This window comes from Anabrus simplex, chromosome 14 (assembly GCF_040414725.1).
Source record: "Anabrus simplex isolate iqAnaSimp1 chromosome 14, ASM4041472v1, whole genome shotgun sequence".
Classification (NCBI taxonomy): Eukaryota; Metazoa; Arthropoda; class Insecta; order Orthoptera; family Tettigoniidae; genus Anabrus; species Anabrus simplex.
Window position 1 is genome coordinate 31,968,816 of NC_090278.1, and position 18,577 is coordinate 31,987,392.

Here is an 18,577-nt window from a genome sequence, read left to right on the forward strand (position 1 = left end):
GTAAAACCGGAGTACCCGGAGAAAAACCTGTCCCGCCTCCTCTTTGTTCAGCACAAATCTCACATGGAGTGACCGCGATTTGAACCACGGAACCCAGCGGTGAGAGGCCGGCGCACTGCCGTGTGAGTGACGGAGGCTCTAATACTCCATTAGTAGAGTTTACTATTATCTCACACCCATTGCTCTCTAATATTGCGACAGCTATGACAGTATCTGTAACTGAAACGAATAATCCTGTAATAGTGCATACTAATATGTCAATCGGATCATCAAATTAACAGAAAAGAAAAATCAATTGTGAATCATAGATACAGTAAGTTTTATCTTCCACAGAGTCAAATCAGTGACATTCTTAGGCTAAAATCGTCAGGTCTAGATGGCCTTTCTTAAGAATTTTACAAATCCTATTGGCGACGACCGCGGAGTTTTCAAGGTTTCGTATACCTACTTATTAAATTGTTTTCGCTGTTTCGATTACTCATCGTAACGTCTATCCCACTCTTTTCGTTTCATTCTTTTGTCACTTCATCATTCACTTTTCTCGTCTCAACACTCACTTTTACACGTTCTTACCGAATCCTGATCATTTTCTTTATTTTACATTATTAAATTTACTAAATTTACAATTGACCACGATGTATTCACAACGACAGCTAACCTCCAACTGAGCGCGCGAGTCAACACAGCGCCATCTTATAACAGAGTATGCGTGTGACGTCACTTATTTAGTACAAATTTTGCCTTAGTTTGAAGCGCCATTTCATGAAAACAACGTTTCAAGTTTTCACTTTGTTTTTGCAAAAGATAGCCTCCTCTCTTATCTGTCAATTGAGACATTAAACATAATAGTTAGTTAATAAATACTCCCGGCGATTCCACCCAAACACTAAAAGTGTCTTTAAATTTTTATTTGCACGTACTCGTTGTGGAGGTACATAAGTCTGTGTTCGTCTTCTTCTTCTTGTTCTTATTCTTTGGGCCTTTAAATATTAGTTTCTAATTAGCGTGGACCTCTAAGATCTTTTGTTACAATGCTTTTTCCTTCATTCCCACTTAGATATACCTGCCCCCTTCACAAAGCTGCAGGTTGTTCTTATTGGGTCTTCTTGGATTTTTTCCCTCTCTTCACCTGGTAGTTCTAGATTCTACCCAGCGCCTCATATTCGAAAAGTATGTGTTCAGTTGATTTATCTGCTTCATTGCATTTCTACATATGTTGTCTCTTATCACTCCAATTCTATGTACGTGTTTTTTCAGATGGCAGTGTCCTGTCAACAGTCCTACTACCCATCTTATATTTTCTTTGCTGAGTTTTAACAATTCTTTAGTATGCTTCTTGTTTGGTCCTTTTATCAGTTCCTTTGCAAGTCTGCATCCCAAGTCTTTGTTAAAACAGATCGATATTCTCCAGCAGAAACGATTAGACAAATCCTCATCATACAAAATCCTTACTGGAATCAGTGACCCACAGTTAAAGTTGTACGATCAATAATTTCAGAGGTAAGTATCAAAAGATGAGTATGCTGAGGTTGCACACTTTCACCGCTCCTATTCAACCTCTATGCTGATCGCATATTTAAAAAAGCCTTGAATTATACTGAGTTAGTTGAGAAAGTAAATTGACCGGGCGAGTTGGCCGTGTGGTTAGTAGCGAGCAGCTGTGAGCTCGCATCCGGGAGATGGTGGGTTCGAACCCGTCTGTCAGCAGCCCTGAAAATAGTTTTTCCGTGGTTTCCCATTTCCACACCAGGCAAATGCTGGGGCAGTACCTTAATTAAGGCCACGGCCGCTTCCTTCCCATTCCTACGCCTTCCCTGCCCCATCGTCGCCGTAAGACCTATCTGTGCCCGTGCGACGTAAAACAAATAGCAAAAGAAAGTAAATTGAGTCATCATAACAATATAAGACTTAGAATTCATCTCAGTGGATGAATATATGGTCTAAACATCAATACCACAAAAACAAAATTCATGGTATTTAGCAGAAGCAACCATGAAGGTATCTCCAGTTCATTAAATAAACAAAACATTCAACGAGAAATTCCGTTCGCATTCCTTGCGAGCACCATAACAGACAATCTGGACTCTGAAAAAGAGATCACATGCCGTACTGAGATTTCCAGATCATCTTTCAAAAATATGAGGTCATTTTTTGTGATGATAATCTAACCCTCAGACTCAGGCAAAAACTTTTGACATGTCATATCTGATCAACATTGCTCAGTAGAGTTGAGACCTGGACTCAGAACAGATTAGATGCCTTTGAAATGTGGTTACACAGGAGAATGCTCAGAATAGCCTGGACGGATTTTGTTACCAACAATGAAGTGTTAAGGAGAGCTAGAGGTGAGTGTGAGTTGGTAAACATCATTAAAGCCAGAAATACATCTTATTTAAGTCATGTTCTACGAGGTAGAAACTACGGGCTTCTACACCTCACATTACGTCCGACTCGTTGGCTGAACGGTCAGCTTACTAGCCTTCGGTTCAGAGGGTACCGGCTTCGATTCCCGGCCGGGTCGGGGATTTTAACCTTAATTGGTTAATTCCAATGACATGGGGGCTGGGTGTATGTGTTGTCTTACAGCAGATCTAAAAAAACTAGATACATACTTCCAAAAGTGGTGCCTCCGTCCAAATCTCCAAAAGACTGTCTCATCTGTGTTTCATCTCAGAAATAAATTTGCCAACTACAAGCCTACAATAACATTCAGAAATCCATCCTTACAACACTGTCCCTTCCCAAAATACTTGGGTGTCACATTAGACAGATCCCTAACATATAAACATCATATTAACAACACAGCCGCCAAGATCAAAAGTCGGAATAATATTCTTCAAAAATTAGCCGACACATCCTGGGGTGCAAACAACCAAGTGTTGAGATCTACTGCTCTAGCTCTTTGCTCTTCAGTTGCCGAATACTGCGCTTCAACTTGGCTGAACAGTGCTCATACTGCGAAGATTGATGCTCAACTAAATCAAGCAATGCGCATTATAACTGGTTGTATTCGCTCTACAAACGTGGCCTGGTTGCCTACACTCAGTAATATTCCACCGCCTTGCTTAAGAAGGTCTGAAGCTCTTCTAAAACTGTGGAAGAAGACCAGCCTGGACTCCAACCTCCCCGTTCACCAGGATATTACTCAACCTGCCCCTCCACGACTTAAGTCTAGATCTCCACCCTGTCGCACTGCACTTACACTGGAAGAATCTGGGTTCTCCATCACGAACGCCTGGTTACACCAATGGCAGCAGTCTTCTGTTCCCAATCAACATCTTGTGACTCTACCTCATGTTCAACCTCCCGGATTCCATCTACCCAGAGGTCAATGGAGGACTCTAAACAGGATAAGAGTCAATCAAGGAAGATGCGGCTATACTCTTTATAAATGGGGCTGGCAGAAGTTTTCTGGGTGTGATTGTGGAGCTACCTCACAGACCATCCACCACGTAATTGCCGAGTGTCCACAGAGAGCATTTCAAGATCCTTTGGAGGACATTCATAACGCAACTGAGGAGGCCTTAAAATGGATCAATGGACTTGATTTGGAACTATAGGCTTCTGCTTGTATATATTGTGTATATATTGTATACTTATTTATATAATCTATCTGTGCACATCATACGATAAATAAATAACAATAATAATCATTTCATCCTCATCACGACGCGCAGATCGCCTACGGGCGTCAAATAGAAAGACCTGCACCTGGCGAGCCGAACCCGTCCTGGGATATCCCGGCACTAAAAGCCATACGACATTTCATTTCATTACCTCGCATTACAAAGAAAGACAGAAGACAAGCGAGGAGCTGGCAAACTACCGATGTCATGGATGCAACACATCAAAGACTAGAGTTGCGTCTACAACAGCGAACTACTCCTTAAGTTAGGTAAAGAAAAAGGGGTGCTTTCTACAGGGTGATCGCCAACGTCTGGGGGTCTGGATATGTCACTTGAAGAAGAAGAAGAAGAAGAAGAAGAAGAAGGCGGCCCGAAGGCAGGTCCGAACCTCCGCAGAGGTGTTCATGAGCGGGAGTTTACGTACGGTAGGGTGGCCAGTTCCTTTCCGCTCCTCCATTCCCTTACCCCCACCAACAGCGCGTGGCAACCCATCCAACTCCTGACCACGCCCAATGTTGCTTAACTTCGGAGATCTCACGGGATCCGGTGTTTCAACACGGCTACGGCCGTTGGCAAGAATACGATGAAGGGGAATAATAATAAACGAAAAATAAGGCAACCAACATGGCACTAGAGGCTTTTTCAAAAATTTGTGGCTAACTATTTACCCGAAACGGCCATATCTACCCATATAGTGGCTGTTTTCACCGCCCCAAGTGCGGTTCTGACACTATTGACGTTTTCTGCGTCAAAAACCAACACGAATACAGGCATCTCTCTTCAGCCTGACCATATGCTAGAGGAACATCCATTAGCCCTCACTTTGCGGCGACAGTCAGTTGTCATTGGACTCACCTTGTGTTACCATGACGACCGCTGTGAAGTGTTAACATCTGTTGTTTATGTTAGCCTGCCTCTCTCCCGCCCTCTTCTCTTTCAATTAAACATCACACACTATATTCTCCATCCCCTTCACTACCCTAAAATACCACTTGACGCCCGCTCTCCCCGTCCCCGCTTTAAAATACACCGCTCTCAAACACCGGGGTTTAGCAGGGTATTAGCTAAAAGGTTTCTTTTGGAGAAAATAACAAAAACGAGGAAACATTGTGTATTACATTTTTGATACGTTATGGGAGGGGAGAGAACGCAACCTCAAAGCAAGTGAGGAGGAATAATTTATAGAGAGAAGGATGAAGTTTGTAAAAGTAAATGGAAGGCATTAAATAATATATGGGATCAACATTTTCTGAGTGTAGTTGGGCTACATTTAAGTAAATATCTCGTCAGCGTGACTTTTCCGATTATCAGATTATGATGTATGAGAAACTAACTAGCTTCCGCAGCAACTGCTCTGGACCTAATCAGAGCGTCCTCGGCCCATCGTCCTTTCAGCACGGATATGATTTTTTGGCGGAGGTCTATCTGTTCTTCTTCTTGTAATACCTTCTCCATTACTGAAGGCTGGCCACAATCACAGCGAAGTCTGGCTGTCCTCATGAGCTACTTGAAATCAGTCCTCTCCAATCACGTATGTTGCTCATCCAAGAGAGTTTCCTTCAATGCTTCTGTATGACCATATTTGTTCAAAAATATACACAGTTAGTCATGAATATGAAGCAGAAAATCTTTCAGTTGTTCACTGGCATACTGCAAGTTAGCTGATGAACTGTTTTCCTTGAAATATCTGAATAAACGGCTTTCAGTCAAGTTAGGTGAATACAGATTTCCCTTGCACAGATCTCACTCATTATTTATACCTAAAACTTTCAAAATATATCCTTCTACATATGTCACGGCTTGATTGTCCTCCAAAAGTTCAGAGTAGGATTCACTGGTCTGATATGAGACAGTAATATATACCTTCACGATCAACAGAGCCAGTGCACTTACATGTACGTACTCCTGGATTGTTATCATCAGCACTTTTAAAAACTGATATAAATTGCTAAGGGGAAAACAATTATCACTCTCACACTTGCCCATAGTCTTGAAGGGCAAAGCCATATTATTTCCAATACACGTTTTTAAATGTATTACAAACTGAAAATATGTAGGATTTGTGTTGGAAATGCCATGCTGTCATATGCAACATAATGCATTCTCTAAATGGTCCTGATTGAGAGCTTTCATATTAAGATACCTGAATCCTACTTTCTTCTACCTGCTCCATAAAAACATAACAGATCTTTTAGTAATCTGCCACCCATCAATGAAACTGAATGTGCATGTCTTAACTCTACCAGTTTTAAGGTCTCTTATTTTCCAGGTACTCATCTCTTTTAGAATAGTGTTCCAAAACTCAATGTGTGGAGAATTTCCTGAAAGGGCACATCTATACACCTTACTTTCATGGGCATTCTGGTCACAACTGTTCAAATAATCCAGAAGGTTGTCACTTGCTTCTACAAATTCTGCTGTGTATATAGCTTTTGAGGGCAACACTCTGACTAGCTACATATGTTTCAATTACAGCTGCCACAGTATGGCTTATCTGTGCAGCAGTAACTTTAACTTTCATTCTTACATAGCTATCCTGGAAGTTGGAATGTTGTTTTCTCAGTTTGGGCAAAGTTTTATATTTTTTCTCTCGGTCTATATTGAATATTGAATATATTTAAATTTTACCACCCTGTAATCATTAACCTGAATCTTATTTTCAATTAAGGAACTTCAGGTATTTTTCATAAGAAGGGGAACATCATATATGACAACAATTGGTTCACTATTCAAAATAAAATGGAATGGACTGGGTCTATGTAAATTACCTTGACAATGCTTTCTGATTTCTCGAGCCATGGTCACAAATTGTGCAAACAACTTTCAACCCTTATTTAGAACAAATTCAATCAGCTGTTGTAAGGCTACATTACTTGCTGGTACTGAATTTGTGGTGAAATAATAGGCAATTACAGTATTTGTTTCCAGTGAATACCTCTTAACAAAAAACTAATGCATGATTTGCTAAAGCAGGTGTCCTTCCTAAAGAAGCAAGATCTTCATACCCACATATACCTTGTTTATTAGCCTCATAATATACCCCCTTTTCTAGCGACATTTTATCAAATTGGAGGGCACAGTATTTGTCAATATCAGACATTTTAGAACCTATACTTTCAGCACTTCAACTATGGATGGATTAAGACCAGTGTCATAAGGTATTTGAGATGGTAAAGAGTTCAAAGGCCTGACAGAGGGAAGATTATTGAGTAACCAAATATCGATATAAGCGAGGCCCACATATATAAATTGAAAGTGCCATAACCTTATCCTCATTCTACGGCATACCAAATAGAGCCGTGTTATCATTCTGTAACTGAGCACTGATAAATGATTTACTGACAAAAAGTGATACTCACCTTCATCCATAACAGTTTGTGTGTTTTCTCCTATCTCAATCTCTTCAACATCACATAATACTGAAAGATCTAGATTACAAATCCTGTTTGTGAAATTACTGAAATTTCATTTAGGCCTACATTTCTATTTTTTTCCATGCTATTACTTGACACAGGCATGTCTAAGTTACAGGGATTATAGAGAATATTTTCCAGATGTTTAATGTGAAGATAAAGTTGTAATTCAAGAGGACAGATTTGGGCAAATATTAATTTATAGCACGAGAAGTAAGGGATTGGAATAAATTATCAAGTGAAATGTTCAATAAATTTCCAAGTTTGTTGAAAATATTAAAGAAAAATCTAGGTAAACAATTGATAGGTAATCTGCCACCTGGGCAATCACCCTAAACGTAGATGATTGATTGATTGATTGATTGATTGATTGATTGATTGATTGATTGATTGATTGATTGATTGATTGATTGATTGATTGATTGATTGATTGATTGATTGATTGATTGATTGATTGATTGATTGATTGATTGATTGATTGATTGATTGATTGATTGATTGATTGATTGATTGATTGATTGATTGATTGATTGATTGATTGATTGATTGATTGATTGATTGATTGATTGATTGATTGATTGATTGATTGATTGATTGATTGATTGATTGATTGATTGATTGATTGATTGATTGAACAACATCATAATTTAATTGGTGTCTAGTGTGCCGGTAGTTAATAATGTCCTCAAGAAAATGAACTTCACAAACATAGAAACTAGAACAATTTACACCATCACTCGCACGAAACACATGCTTCCACTGCTTCAGAGAATCCTTACTTGTAAAAATGCTTTTTCTTGATGTTGAGATTGCCAGTCATATCGACATAATAGCCACTTGTACATGCTGAAAACTTGCAGGAGTACTTTAACCTCAAGGTGTTGCCTCTCTGAAATAAAGAACATCACATTTGAAAACAAAGTTTCAAAACCGAAAACAAATAAATGGAAGGAATGAAAAAGTATGATTTAATACACTATTTATAATTACATTTCCGTAACTTACCTTCGCTGTGCTTAGCATCTTTCAGCAGAAAATATCATCTCACATCGTTTATGTTCTAACTACATGTAGCTTATAATGAAATTGCAAAACTACAGAACTCAAACATACCCATACTTGGACATTAATCGTATCCAAAAAACTTAACAGACTCCTTCTTCGTCGCAACTTTTTCTATAATATTAAGCCGTATAGAACTCATTCGCCATCGCCATTTTCCAATTTATGACTGTGATTACGAGCAAAGAGAATATTACGAGCATAGGCCACGAGGCCAAGCCAGCCAATCACGACGCGACGCGACTCTTCCCCTTGCAGCGCTTCCAAGTGATATGGCCCTGAAGTACGGCCTGTTGCAGTTTTGTCGTATCTCACCTTATATATTGGTGTTCTGTGCCTTCACCCCCGTGATGTGAACCGCTTAGTCTGATGGTTCGGTCAGCTTCCGCTTCGAACGCTAGCGTTGCCACGTCCTGGGAGCCATCTGGTGGCTAATAAACGTACCATTCCCACTTCTATTATAACGTCTAAATTTTAAAGAGTCATTGTTTAGGAAGCCTTTCTCGTGGACAGTCGAGATTTTCTTCTGAGGACGCAGGACACAGTTCCACGTCTGTAAGTAGGGGCCGTGAAAGCATCAATGGCAACAATAATAATAATAATAATGATAACATGCGGACTAGCACAAGTAAGTAGGGCATTTCCTAAGAAAAGTAAATTGCTCACTTCGGGCCTTGATATAGGAATTATCGGGCTAGTTGGCCGTGCGGTTAGAGGCGCGCTGCTGTGAGCTTGCATCCGGGAGATAGTGGGTTCGAATCCCACTGTCGGCAGCCATGAAGATGGTTTTCCGTGGTTTACCACTTCCACACCACATTAATTAAGGCCTCGGCAGCTTCCTTCCAAGTCCTAGACCTTTCTTCTCCCATTGTCGCCATAAGACCTATCTGTGTCGGTGCGACGTAATGCCACTAGTAAAAAAATAAGATATAGGAATTATGCAGACCTTTTACGAGCGTGGCGTTGTATGTAAGTGAGCCCTATGAATACAGACTTTTCCAGCATTTGCCTCTAAGCGAAAATATTAAACCACAGAAAACCATTTTCAGGAGAGACAACGGTGAGGTTCGAACCTACGCGTCTCTCGAATGCCACTCTTATCGGTGATAATAATAATAATAACGACAATAACGTTTCGTTATGAAGGGAACATCCAATTCACAAAGCTATGAATGCAAGTGATGAAGAGGTTCAGAAGTTTTGTATCCGCGGCGTTTCCTTCCAATAAAAGCAGGCAGAAGTTTTGAAGGTGTATCCAGCTCACACCTGAACAAATCTCAAACTAAGTTCCCTCTTCCAGACAGAGCAATGGTGTGTATAGTTGTGCGAAATGCTACCAACTTCCTCTTCCTTTTAGCCAAAGATTGAGGATATATAAGAGTAGTGATGTAGGAGATAAAGTTGGCTCCTTTGTTTCTAGATGCACAACTATCTCGATGTTGGCCTTTAAAGGAGTTGAAGGGGATCGTTTTATTGACTTTAAATCCATCTGCTAGCTCTCTACATATACATCCCTTTCTTCTTTAATTTTTGATCCAGTTGTTATAGTTCTCAATCTAGTCTTGTGTGACAGAAGTTGAATGTTAATAGCTGTCAGGTGTTTCTAACACGAGGGCCATCCAGAAATTAAATGTCTCTATTGAAAACAAAAGGAATATACTTACATGAAGAACTTTATCGACATCCGATAGAGCAATTTTGGAGCTATTTTTCTACATATTTAAGTGATAACGTTACTGACTTGTTAAGAGTTCGATTCTGGAGTGAGTCTTCCTTTGACAAGGCTATGGCATGTTATAGTCTATAACTATATTCTACTTCATTTTTGCAGGATTCCTTCGACCGGTAGTAAACCAGGATACTATCGGTAACTTTGGTCTCCTCGATCAGATTGCAGCCCTGCAATGGGTCCAGGAGAACATCGCAGCATTTGGAGGGGATCCAGGTAGCGTGACCATCATGGGCCATGGGACGGGAGCAGCGTGCGCTAACTACTTGCTCGTGTCACCCGTGACAGAGAAAGTTCAAGGTAACAGTAGAACTCTCAAGATTAAATTATTTTTAATTAACCATTTTTCTTGTTTCAGTCATCTGTTCATACACTGGTTTAATTCATCCCTCCATGCCATCGTATCCTGTGCTAACATTTTCTTTTCATTCCTGCGTAACGCCTACATCCTATATGTAAACTAATCTGTTTGTCATATTAAAACTCATACTGTTCTTATCAATCAATCACTACTGATCTGCATTTAGGGCAGTCGCCCAGGTGGCAGATTCCAAATCCGTTGTTTCCCTTTTCTTAAATGATTGCAAAGAAACGAATTTTATCCAGCATCTCCCTTGGTAAGTTATTCCAATCGCTAACTCCCCTTCCTATAAACGAATATTTGCCCAATTTGTCCAACTTTATCTTCATATTGTGATCTTTCCTACTTTTAAAGACACCACTCGAACTTACTCGTTTTCTAATGTCCTCCCAAGCCATCTCTCCACTGACAGCTCGGAACATACCACTTAGTCGAGCAGCTCATCTCCTTTCTCCCAAGTCTTCCCAGCCCAAACTTTGCAACAATTTTGTAACACTACTCTTTTGTCGGAAATCGCCCAGAACAAATCGAGCTGCTTTTCTTTGGATTTTTTCCAGTTTCTGAATCAAGTAATCCTGGTAAGGGTCCCATACACTGGAACCATACTCTAGTTTGGGTCTTACCAGAGAAAAATATGCTCTCTCCTTTACATCCTTACTACAACCCCTAAATACTCTCGTAACCATGTACAGAGATCTGTACCATTTATTTACAATCATATTTATGTGATTACCCCAATGAAGATCTTTCCTTATATCAGGACCGTCCAAACAGCGCTCCCCGAGCGCTAGCGCTCTGGCCGCGCTCCAAGCCAGTGCTCCGAGCGCTTTGGGGGAAGGTAGTTTCGGTAGTGGTGGGAGGAGCTTGGCTGGCTGAGCGAGCAGCCGATCCATCAGTCGCTAGTCTAGTCGAATGCGCTGTGTTGACAGAGTCTAACTAAATCAGTTTCGCAGCTGTCATAAAAATGAAATGAAATGGCGTATGGCTTTTAGTGCCGGGAGTGTCCGAGGACAAGCTCGGCTCGCCAGATGCAGGCCTTTCGATTTAACGTCCGTAGGCGACCTGCATGTCGTGATGAGAATGAAATGATGATGAAAACGACACATACCCCAGTCCCCCTGTCAGCGAAATCAACCAATATGGTTAAAATTCCCGACCCTGCCGGGAATCGAACCCGGGACCCCTGTGACTAAAGGTCAGCACGCTAACCATTTAGTCATGGAGCCGGGCGCAGCTGTCATGACTGAACATCAAAAAGCAGAATGGGAAATTTCATTTTTCTGCACAGCTTATAAAGGGCATGCCAAAGAGCGTGCCACCGAGATTTAGTGTGGTTTAAAATAAACACAATTTGGAACGGCACTACAGTGCCAACCACAGGGATGATTATGGTGATTTGACAGACGCCAGTCGCTAATCGAAGTTGGAAGAATTGAAAGAAACTTTCAAGCAGACTATTCTATAAGTATTAAATTTTTAATTTTAAAATGATTGTGTCCAGAAATATTGTACCCAATTTGGAGAAGATTATTTGCTCCAAAACTAAAAGCTCGTAAAAGCGACTGATCAAAAGTCACTCAAGGTCTGTACTATCTGTTCATATTTGTAAAATTTTGTTGAATTTTCCGCTCAGATATGTTCTCATTTCAGATTTGAATAAATCACATTATTCTTTACTTAACACTTGATTTCGTTTCCTGCATATTTCATATTTCGATTTATATAAGCGGTATATTTGTGATGGCAAAACAGCCCTATCAGTATGATGTCAACAAACCCACAAAAGCCGTCGACCGCACGTTTGTACGTATCTAGTGAGCGCGGTCCGAACATCTGTCTCAGGTCTCCTCGCTGCCACACTGTAGTGGTGGTAGGGGAAGGAGCGCTAGCCTGACTGTCCAGTGCTCCCGAGCACGGGCGCGTTCTTGGAGCGCATTGGCTGGATGGCCCTGCCTTATATTAATACCTAGGTATTTACAATTATCCAAAAGTGAACTTTCACTCCATCAACGCAGTAATTAAAACTGAGAGGACTTTTCCTATTTGTAAAACTCACAACCTGACTTTTATCCCCGTATCTCATTATACCATTGCCTGCTGTCCATCTCACAACATTATCAAGGTCATTTTGCAGTTGCTCACAATCTTGTAACTTATTTATTACTCTGTACAGAATAACATCATGTGCAAAAAGCCTTATCTCTGATTCCACTTACACCTCGCTAAGAAGTTAGCTGAACAAGTCCCTGGTGACTTAACATGTGTCCTATTATTTCTCTTGATTTTGTCAAATTTCGCCAAATGTTCGTCTCTCATCAATTCGATTCCGTATCTCTTCATTTGTGATTCGATCTATCCATCTCACCTTCAGCATTCTTCTGCAACACGAAATTCCAAAAGCATGCATTCTCTTTCTTTCTGAGCTAGGTATTATCTATGTTTTCCTCTCAATACTTTTCTACACTCCAGACGAAATTATTCATAAACATCTTTCTAATTAGTATCAGTGTTTGAAGTGGGCGAATTTCGCTCTCCTTAGAAAGACCTTGGTTCTTTGTGCTAGTCTGCATTTTATGTCCTACTTACTTCTGCCATTGTTAGCTATTTCACAACCAAGGTAAAAATATTAATCTATTTATTTTAAGACTTAATTTCCTAATCAATTATTTCCTGCATGACCTGCTTTCGTAAGACTGCACTCCATTCATTTTATTTTAGATATATTTATTTTCACCTTCTACTGCTTCTCCATGACTGTATCCATACCATCCTGCAATTTCTCCCGATCTTCTGCAGATTCAATAAGAGAGAGAAATAAGGTATAACTAGACATTGTGCCTTTCTTTGACAGATCACCACGTGGGCAATTGAAATAAATAGAGAAATCAAATGAACTGTGAGACACATTCTCATTTTTAACGAACAGTACACTTGCAATCTATCAGTGCCATGTTCCGGTGCTGGAATGACCTGGTAATAGACAGCGGTAAGGACTGCTCTGCTATGTTCTGTTGAGTGCGTAAACTCCGCATTTCTATCAGCACCTCCATAGCAAGGATGGAATAGCTGGAATAACACAATGATGGACCAGTGACAAAGCAAACTACCACACTGAATAACTTTTTCTCGTTCTGATGCCGCAGCCTCATACAATCTCTTACAAGCTATGTCGAGCAACAATCAACTGCTACGCCTACCGATGTGATCTTAGTCTTGCGTCATTCAACAGGTTCCATTCATTGCGCCAAAATACCTAATAGACTTTCTTCAGAAAGTCAATCAATAACCGTTATTTGTGATTCATAATAATTGTTCGTGTTAAGTTACTGCGTGAAAAGAAACCAATTTTCATTCTGAAATGTATAATTTTATTTAATTTTTAAACAAAGAAATTAAAATACAGGGTGTCCAAAAGTCCCTTAATATTTGACGAGGCAATTCTTCACGGAATATTGGAAGTACAGAGGTAATAATTGACACACATGATTGGCATGATATGGGGTTTTATAGACAGGAACAACGAGCTGCACCCACAGGCCAAGAAATGGCGCTGGACAACAACACGTCAGTGGTGCCGCATGAGACCCGTGTACGGTATAAAAGGAGCTGTCGTGGGAGAGGACGTCAGATACGCCTGCAATCGCAGAATGCCATGCTTGGCCTCCACGGTCCCCGGACTTCAATCCGTGTGATTTTTGGTTGTGTGGTTACCTGAATGGTGGTGTGATAATAATTGTTTTTCGAGAAGAACTAGGCAACCATCCTCTATATAAGAGTAATCAGAGAGAAAAATGAAAGGGATCCTACACTTCAAAAAATGAACGTATCGGCCAAAGAAAGACATGGCCCACGAAGGGCGTGAAAATGAAAGATCCCATGGACCTCCATACGTAAAACCGTTGGGATAGAAAAAGAACAAGAGTTGACCAAGGGAGGTTGGACAGGATAGATAAAAGTGAGGAGCCTGGCACTAGTAAGTGGAAGCAATTGCAGGTCTCAGCTACGGGCATTGTGGTCGCCAACCCACGCTCCCAATTTAAGAGCCCTTGAGGACCCTTTAGACGCCTCTTACGGCAGACGGGGAATACTGTGAGTGGTATTCTAACTCTACTACTCGCAGGGGGATGGGGTTACTTGAAGTCACAAGTCTACCGCAAGTCTACGGGTATACTGCCCGGTGCTGTTCTCTCTCGACTTCAGGTATTGTTGATGAATGACGGCCGACATGTTGAACATGTGTTATAAAGATAAACCTCGATTTTCATGCTAATTACAGTATTGCTTCTGCATCGTATGAAGCGCTATCTGTTGTTGATTTTGTGTACTTTATTTTGGTCTCAATAAAACCCCATGTCATGCCAATCACGTGTGCCAATTATTGCCTCTCTGCCTCCAATATTCCGTGAAGTACTGTCTCGTCAAATGTTAACGAACTTCTGGGGCACTCTGTATATTAATGTTTTCAATTTCCAGTTTTATTAACGGGTATTTACGATTACCGTGTTTGGATTAATTGAATACTTCCCCGGAATAAGAATGAAACCAACAAAATTTTGAAACGTGAGATTTGAGTTGAAATAGGGTGTACCATCACGCCTGTATGATGTGGTGACATGTTAAGAACTTCAGACTGGATTACAACCCCCAGAACTTCGTCCTCTGGGGAATAAGGATGGAACATCAGTCAAGAATGCGGACAGTAGTAGAGTTGGTGTTGGTTCATCACCATCAATAAAAGCTGTAACGAAATCTGTTGGTTTCCTCTGTTTGACTACTGTAACGTCGTGTATGACAGGCTAAGTGGCATCCCCTCTATTAGACTTCAGAGAACTCAGAATGCTTGCGTTTAGTTTGTAATGAACATTCCAAAATTTCAACATGAACTAAATTGGCTTAAACTAAGTTAGCGTCTAAGCTTCCTTTCGTTGCTTCTACGTCACAACAAAACATACAAGCAAACACCCAATTACATAATAGATTATTTCCAGGTGCTCTCATCCATTCGCAATATCCCGACCAGAGCTGCAGCTGACCTAACCCTCAAAATACCAAATCACAGATCCACCCTCTACAATAATTATCTTGTTTTCATTTGAACATGGAATTCGTTGCCCGGTAATCTATGGAACACCCTATCTGAACTGGTATTTAAAAATAAATGTTGACAGCGGTACTTGGACGGATCAAGTTGAATGTGAATACACTAATTCTGTTTTCCTCTTTAGTTGTTTCATTCCGTGTGTCACTAAGCTGTAATAAATTTCTTTTTCTTTATGCATTAGGACAATTTTCTTTATTCTGCCTTATTTTATATATGCGTTTCATTTTCCTTTCTTTTAATTTGTTTTATAACTATTTGTAAATTTTAGTAATATAGTGTGTGCGCGCGTGTGTGTAAAAGTTAATTATGTATATTGGACCTACATGTTAAACTGCATGTACATTATAAGACATGGTTTGGCAGAATACAAGTCTTTATGACCGGAATCACGCCATGTAAATACATAATAATATTATTAATAATAATAATATTAATAATAGTAATAATAATATTAATACAAATTCATCATGGGGGAAAACTCAGATCACTTTGAAATCAAAACGAGAGTAAAACAAGGAGATGGACTCACATCGTTACTCTTCAACTGCGTCCTTGGAAAAGAATGTCGCAAACAGAAATTGGTCCTCGAATTCACCAACCAATTACATTATTCAGAGGAAAACTAGCTATATGTTGCCTAGCATTTGCGGACGATCTATCAGTATTAACCCGAGACATTTAAACAGTCCAAAATCATATTGAACTCCTGAAATAAATTGTGGAAAAAAATCTCGGCTTTCAGCTATCCTTTGAAAAGACAGAATATGTGACTTGCAACAAGCAAGCACCAAAATTCATGGCAACACAATATGGAAAAATTAAATAAGTATCACATTTTAAGTATTCTGGTGGAACAATACAGGAAAATGGACTCTAAACAAAATCCAGCGAAATTAGGTGCCAAAAAATGGAAAATGCTTACCGACTAACCCAAAATATATATATATAATAAAAATATATCTACAAACATACAAAACTAAGATGTTACAATACAGTCATTAAACCAGAGACACTAATTTAGAACATGAAATCAGACATTGAAAATATTGAGAAAAAGGAAAGCAAAATCAGAAGAAAAACTCGTCGAGGGACAATACCAACTTAGATGCAGATTGGAAATAAAACAATACCCAAATATTCACAGTGACATTAGAATGCATCCAGGCAGACGTACCAAACAAATAGTCGAATTCTATGAAAATAGGAGTATAGCTAAACAGACACAATGAAATGGATTGGCTAAATCAAAACCGATTTCAAACAGGCAGGAATTACATTAGCAGGCGGCCAAAACAGCATAATCTTCAGATTCAAAATTCACAAATGGCAAGTTGACCAAGCGGAAAGACCAAAGAAGAAGACTGGAACAACCTGGTGTGAAGACAGAAAGACATTAAAAGAAGTAAGAAATGTGGGCATGAAGGAAGGCAAATGCACGCCCCTAAGTATTTTGCGTAGTCCTAATAGGATTATTGGTATATATTTTATTATTAATAATAATAATAAATCACACCTATATTTTGAAATATTTTCTTGACATTATCATTGTTGTTGTTTTCATTATTACACTAATATTATTTGCTATCATTTATATTCTAAGTGCATGTACAGAATTTCTCCTCTGTTATACAAAAAGTAAGAAATATTCAGTTCTTGCTATTTATTTTATTGAAAAAATTATGATATCTACCTTTTCCATTCTGTCACTTCCAATTAATATGTTATTGTTAAAACCATACTTTATAACCAAAACGTATTATTTTTAATAGATGAATTGTCTTAGCCACTGAGTCGGGCACGAAGATAGAACGAGAATTGTGACTTTCTGATAGTTGTGTTACAAACGAATGCTGAAAGTAAGATGGCTAGAGCGAATCACAAATTACGTGATAGAAAAACAAGTTGATGATGAAAGTATGATTTGGTAAAAATTGACCAGAAAAAGAGATAGATTGATAGAACTTTCCCAGAGAAATGCATAAGGTTGTGAAGGCAGTGTAAGAGGTAAGATCAATTCAGGGACCTGAAGGACATATTAGAGTAGATGTAGGATGTAGCAGTTACGTATGAATTGTAATCATTGGTTAAATTTTACAATTGACAAAGCTCGTTACATCCCTGTAGGGTAAGGACCTCCTACCATCCAATACGGGTAGCTCAGCTGAACTCACTGGGTGAGTTAGTCGCTGTGAGTATTTTTCTTCTATTGTGGTAGGTTGCAAGGAATTAACACATATTAATAATCACTAATTATCCTTTGTCCTTATTCCAATAATCTGAACCGTAAAAAGTTCTAACTACTTACTTCATGTTTCCAATTTATCACTCGTCCCTGTTCCATTTACCTTAACACTCTGAATGATTCTTTTCACTTCACTCTGTCTCTTGCTGTCCTTAACCAATAAACACCTGTCACTTCGCTGAATACTTGAGACCATCTCGTTAGTAGACGTCCTGTGTTTCTTTTTCCTATTCTGGGATCTGTCCACCCCAATTTTATCGTAACCATTGGTTACGGTGACCAAAATAGCAGTATGAAACCAGTTTGAGCACTGATAAGCCAAACAACAATATTATTCCAAGTTCATTTCGAAACTAATCAGGGTAACTCCATTTAAAAATTTCTTAATGTTCGATCATGAACGTTTCATTTTCATATTGAAAACATTTCCTAGCAGGCAAAGTAGTTATCTCCATAGAACGAAAAGCGAAAAATTAAGCAATTCCCTATATTCTGCCGAAAAGTGAAGGGATAAATGGCAAGGAAAGGTTTCAAATTGTGATTCATAGATACATCTATCAATCTAAAGGAATAACACATTTCGAAAATTACTTCTGCTCTAAATGCAGTTTTGGAAAAAATGCCTAAAATTGCTTGTTCCTTTCTCGTTTTCTTCTTGGTTCAAATCGTGGCCAAATTAACGTATTTATATAATTCTTACTGTAATACGTTCTTTGGTTCGATAATCTCAGGTATTTTTTGATTTTTTAAATATCAACACAGAATGTAATTATAAGGGCTTCAGTGAGACTCTGCATTGACTTACATTAGCACTCGTATTGGTAGAAAATTGAAAACTGCTGATCTAATCAACCGGATAACGATAATCAAGAAAAGGATTATCATTTTAGGAGTACATTAAGAATATGTTCTCATAGTTTATTATATTTTATTTACCTTAAAATTTGTACATCATATCCCCAGAATATTTCCAACATTGAGTTGTTTGTCTGCAGGGCTAGAACTGTGGATTTTTGCAAGTTAACCAAAAGAAGGGTTAAATT

The 18,577-nt window shown here is 39.2% G+C and overlaps 1 protein-coding gene across 1 annotated transcript in view; it reads left to right on the forward strand.

Annotated features, from left to right (window-relative positions):
- Nucleotides 1-18,577, forward strand: part of LOC136885394 (uncharacterized) — a 682,520-nt gene that overhangs the window by 567,700 nt on the left and 96,243 nt on the right. Inside the window, exon 3 of the mRNA XM_067157906.2 lies at nucleotides 9,933-10,130. Within this exon, the coding sequence (XP_067014007.2) occupies nucleotides 9,933-10,130 (198 nt within the window). The remainder of the gene's footprint in view (nucleotides 1-9,932; nucleotides 10,131-18,577) is intronic.